The sequence below is a fragment of the Cariama cristata genome, unplaced genomic scaffold (genome assembly GCF_000690535.1).
Source record: "Cariama cristata isolate BGI_N322 unplaced genomic scaffold, ASM69053v1 scaffold8847, whole genome shotgun sequence".
NCBI classification, from domain to species: domain Eukaryota; kingdom Metazoa; phylum Chordata; class Aves; order Cariamiformes; family Cariamidae; genus Cariama; species Cariama cristata.
Window position 1 is genome coordinate 1411 of NW_009626004.1, and position 4191 is coordinate 5601.

At 43.5% G+C, this 4191-nt stretch overlaps 1 protein-coding gene across 1 annotated transcript; it reads right to left on the reverse strand.

Annotated features, from left to right (window-relative positions):
- Positions 1-687: 687 nt before the first annotated feature.
- Positions 688-3574, reverse strand: STMN1 (stathmin 1). The gene is made up of 4 exons (XM_009703836.1): positions 3500-3574; positions 2596-2768; positions 1585-1776; positions 688-1184 (listed from the first exon to the last, which is right to left on the reverse strand). The coding sequence occupies exons 1-4, from the start codon at positions 3510-3512 to the stop codon at positions 1116-1118; spliced, it is 447 nt and encodes a 148-aa protein (XP_009702138.1). The 5' UTR covers positions 3513-3574; the 3' UTR covers positions 688-1115.
- Positions 3575-4191: the final 617 nt, after the last annotated feature.

A 4191-nucleotide genomic window follows, 5' to 3' on the forward strand; every position in this document is an offset into this window, starting at 1 on the left:
TTTTTTTCCCAAGGCACCTCTACAATACAGCAACTTTGCACCCAAATCCACCTAAAAAGTGTCTTTCCTCAGAGCACAAGTACAGTTGTACCCATTTCTCACACCCCAGAAAAACCAGAAGATGATACGCATCTTCTCACAGGCAGGAGCTAATCTTCAGACTCGCCCTGCAGCACCATGTACTATCCCAACACATCTGCAGCAGATACCAAACTAAAAATAACTCTTATCCACAACAGCATTTTCAATTCGGGCAGGCTCACCAGCACAGAACAGAACAGGTTTCTGACTTTTATGCTGTGACGCTGCAGGAAGCAGTACACAAGTCCCCATTCATAGCACAAGTCATCTTCTAGAAACCCTTACCAAAAAAAAGGCTCAGATCAGTCATGTGGTAACAAGGACTTGTTTGTTGAAGTGTCAGCATCCAAAGGGAGGTGGTTCTGAACTCTTTTTAACCAAAACACACAACAGCTGACAACTGCCGAGGTGTCAAAACAAAGCTCCGATTGTAAAATTAAGACAATGAGTGTGCTCTAGGGGAAAGGCAGTCATGCAGCATGCCCATGGATGTAAGGAAAAGTGCTGCTACAGACCTTTCCACCCAGCACTGCGTAAGGATGCCCGTTGCAAACCTCAGCCAACTGATTTTGTTTCTTGGGTTATTTTCAGAAGTAATTCTCATGATAACAGCACTGTGCAGCTTTATTTAGTCACTCAGTTACAGCAGTATTTTAGCAGACTGGGACAGTCAGATTTTTGAAGTGTAACAGATATTCAGCATGGAACAGTATACTACATATTCCTTTCACAAACGTCTTACAGAGCTGATACAGTACTAGCCATCAACCCAGTAGCAAGCGCACTGGAGTAGAAAAGGATGCAACAAGAAGATAGCTACACTGGAAAGACAACACTTTAGAAAAAGTGAAACATGTAAGGTCTCCCCTCTAGCCCCCAAAGAAAGTGTACAGTTTGGATCTAATTTTACAGTTCTACATCAGTTTCTAGAAACTTAAAAAAAAAACCAAAAACAAAACCAAAGATAAAACCACTGGCCAGTACAGTCTTTGGATATTTAGAGGAGGGGGAGAGAGTCAGTTTCCAGAATGAAGTCAGTCGGTTTCAGCCTCACCGGGGTCTTTGCCTTCTTTGTTCTTTCGAACCTCTTCAATATGCTTGTCCTGAAAGACAACAGCAGGGAAGCAGTTAGCTGCCGGGCGTAGAGAGGTAGGGCTCCGGGCCGGCACAGCGAGCCCCGGCTCGCTTCCCACCCCGCAGCTCACCGCAGGAACCCGTGAGGGTGGGTTACTGAACGGGGGTACAGGATGCGGCTCTCTAAGAGCAAGTGAGGTGCTGCTCTAACTCCATCCATCCCCTCTCCCCCAAGAGGAGGATTTCTGCAAAGTCTCTTGCAGATTTAATCATCTTTCAAGATCGGGCCACCACAGAACTCCCAAGGATGTCCATCTATTCATAGTACACCCCTCACTTGGCCATTCACTTGGCTTTATTCAGCCAGTTTTCAAATTAAAGAGCACGGATAAACTCTCTCCCAGAGGGGAACTGGGACTCTACACCCACCTTCTCCCTCAAGCGTTCCAGTTTAGCAGCCATTTGTGCCTCGCGGTTTTCTTTGTTAGCTTCCATTTTGTGGGTCAGCTTCTCCTCTGCCATTTTGCTGAAGTTGTTGTTTTCTTCAATTGCTTTCTGAAGCACCTCCTTTTCATGCTCCCGCTTCTCAGCTAGCTGCTTCAAGACTTCTGCTTCATGAGACTAACAAAACAGAGGATGCATGCTTTGAACATAAAAGAGATGAACTACACAGACAACTACAGTCGAGTTGCTCACAGCTCCCGAGAGAAAAGATTTTCTGCTATTTTACTGGAGAACGGCGTAACTCTGTGATGCAGGACAGAACTCCCTGGTGCTTCCCCCACCCACATAACCCATATTTCACCATTACAAACCACTTGAAAAGTTAAGTTTCTGTCATTACTGGCAATCCTGCTAAATAGGATTTTTCCGGAAAAAAGAACATGGATTTTTTTTTTTTTTAAATGTTAACATTGATAGATCTTTCCTAGAAGATTCTCGCCTCTCAGAATGGTGAATCACTGAGATTCACGTCACACAGAAGGCTGCACTTCAATTAGTGAGCCTCTGCACAGTCAAGGGCTCCAAGCTACATCTCAACCACAAGATCTGACATCAAGTCAGACACTGTATTTGCAAATCTTATCATTACAGATTCACTGCTACATTTTCTAGGAGAAAATGAATCTGTTACGAGGTTAAAGACAAGAAAAACAGCTTCATCCTGAAAGAGCATCCCCTCTCAACTAAGCATTTTCTCCCAGTTTTTCAAGTGACCATTCAGGATTGCTTTGGGAACAAAGCTATGGCCTTGCAGACTATAACAAAAGCTTCCTAAGGGCCCAAGAGATTCCAGCAAAGTTCAATTAATATCCCATTTACCATAATACAACTGCTAATCACTTGTCTCAAGCAACAAATTTAAAAAAAGAAACACCACCACCACATAACCGGCACAGACTAGTTAAGCACAGCTCACTTAAGCTGTTTCAAATTTACCTTACGTCTCTCTTCTGCTGCTTCCAACTTCTTCTGAATTTCTTCCAGTGACACATCCTTCTTCTTTGGGGGAGAAAGAGGGAATTCTGGGACTGCTTCTTTTGAGCGGGGACTGAGTATCAGCTCAAATGCCTGCCCAGAGGCACGCTTTTCCAGTTCCTTCACTTGAATATCTAGGAACATGCGAAAAAAAAAACCCAAACAAACAGTATTTTAAGCCAGGAACTGGTTTAGGTAACTTGAACAATAGCCTTCAAAAATTTAATGCCACAAAGCTCACTTCAGGAGATAGCATCCGAGCCGGTAGTTTTGTTTTAAACAACAGCAATGCCATTCAAAAGTGTGGCAGGGAATTTTGTTTGCAGTTCTTCCTGCATACTACATTACCCAAGCGCCTGACATTTTATTTTAGCCTTTAATATCCAGGGTCGTGAAAACAAGTTTATCGGTACTTCAAATGAAAAAACCTCATTCTTTCCCCAACAATAAGTCTGAGGAAGTTTCAAGGTGTTCGCCTAAGACGTGAAACCAGTTTTCAAAGAAATACATAAGCCAGTGTTCTCTCTTCAAACGCCTATGAGCAGGCACGTCAGCCCTGCGCAGTGTCAGTTGTACCAGCACACCAGTTTTGATCACCAAGATGTCGAGATGACAGTCAGTTCTGTTAACGGAGCAGATGGCATGGAGTTGAGCTGAAGCCCATCTGCTAACAGCCTCGTCTGAGAGGGCCTTCGGTATGTTTTCACACGCACCCAGTTATAACAGCTTGTCCAAAGCAGCCCAGAGATGGGAGAAAAGCACAGTGACGACAGTTTATTTTACTATATTAGATTTTTAAATTATTTCTGAGGAAAGTGAGAGAAGAAAAAAGTCACAAGAGCATTTAATACGTAATACTACATACCAGAAGTCGCCATGACCAAGAAAATACGACTCCAGAAGCCAACTGTGGGAGAACTTCAATCGGTTGGATTCCTAGATAACAGAGAGACATGCCTTTAAACATTAAAGTACATTAATTTCATTTATTCCAAGTCCTAATAAAAATTGCTAAGCATAATTAGACCGGCTGAACAAAAGACAGTCAGGTAGGTTACTGCACTCAGTAATTCCAGCCAGTCTGTGGGGCTGAGGCTGATGTACATTGCTAGGAACAGCAGACGGGTTCTCTATTATTGGTGTTGCGGAATCTGCGTGTAGGACTACAGTGGGGCATTTTCAGTCCCTGTTTTACTCCACCATAATTAAGGTACACAAACAAAGACTCCCATTTAACCATTAATGCAACAGCATACAGCGCTACGGGTATTTCACATAGCCGATACAGCTCTCTGAATTAAAATACGGCGCACAAAGAAGAGCACAGCCAGGACTCCTGCGCCTACCAAAGGATCGTAAGTGTGCGCATCAAGTTCATTTAAAATTCGATTTTATTTGTGCAGCTGAAGCCAGACGCCGCACATCACGGCAGACAAGGAGCATGCACGCTGCCCACCATCCCTTGTTAAAAAGGGATGTAATAAAAAGAAAAGCCAGAAAACGCTCTAAAAACCCCAAAAGGAGGATTTTTTTTTTTCAGGTTCTCAGACGACAATG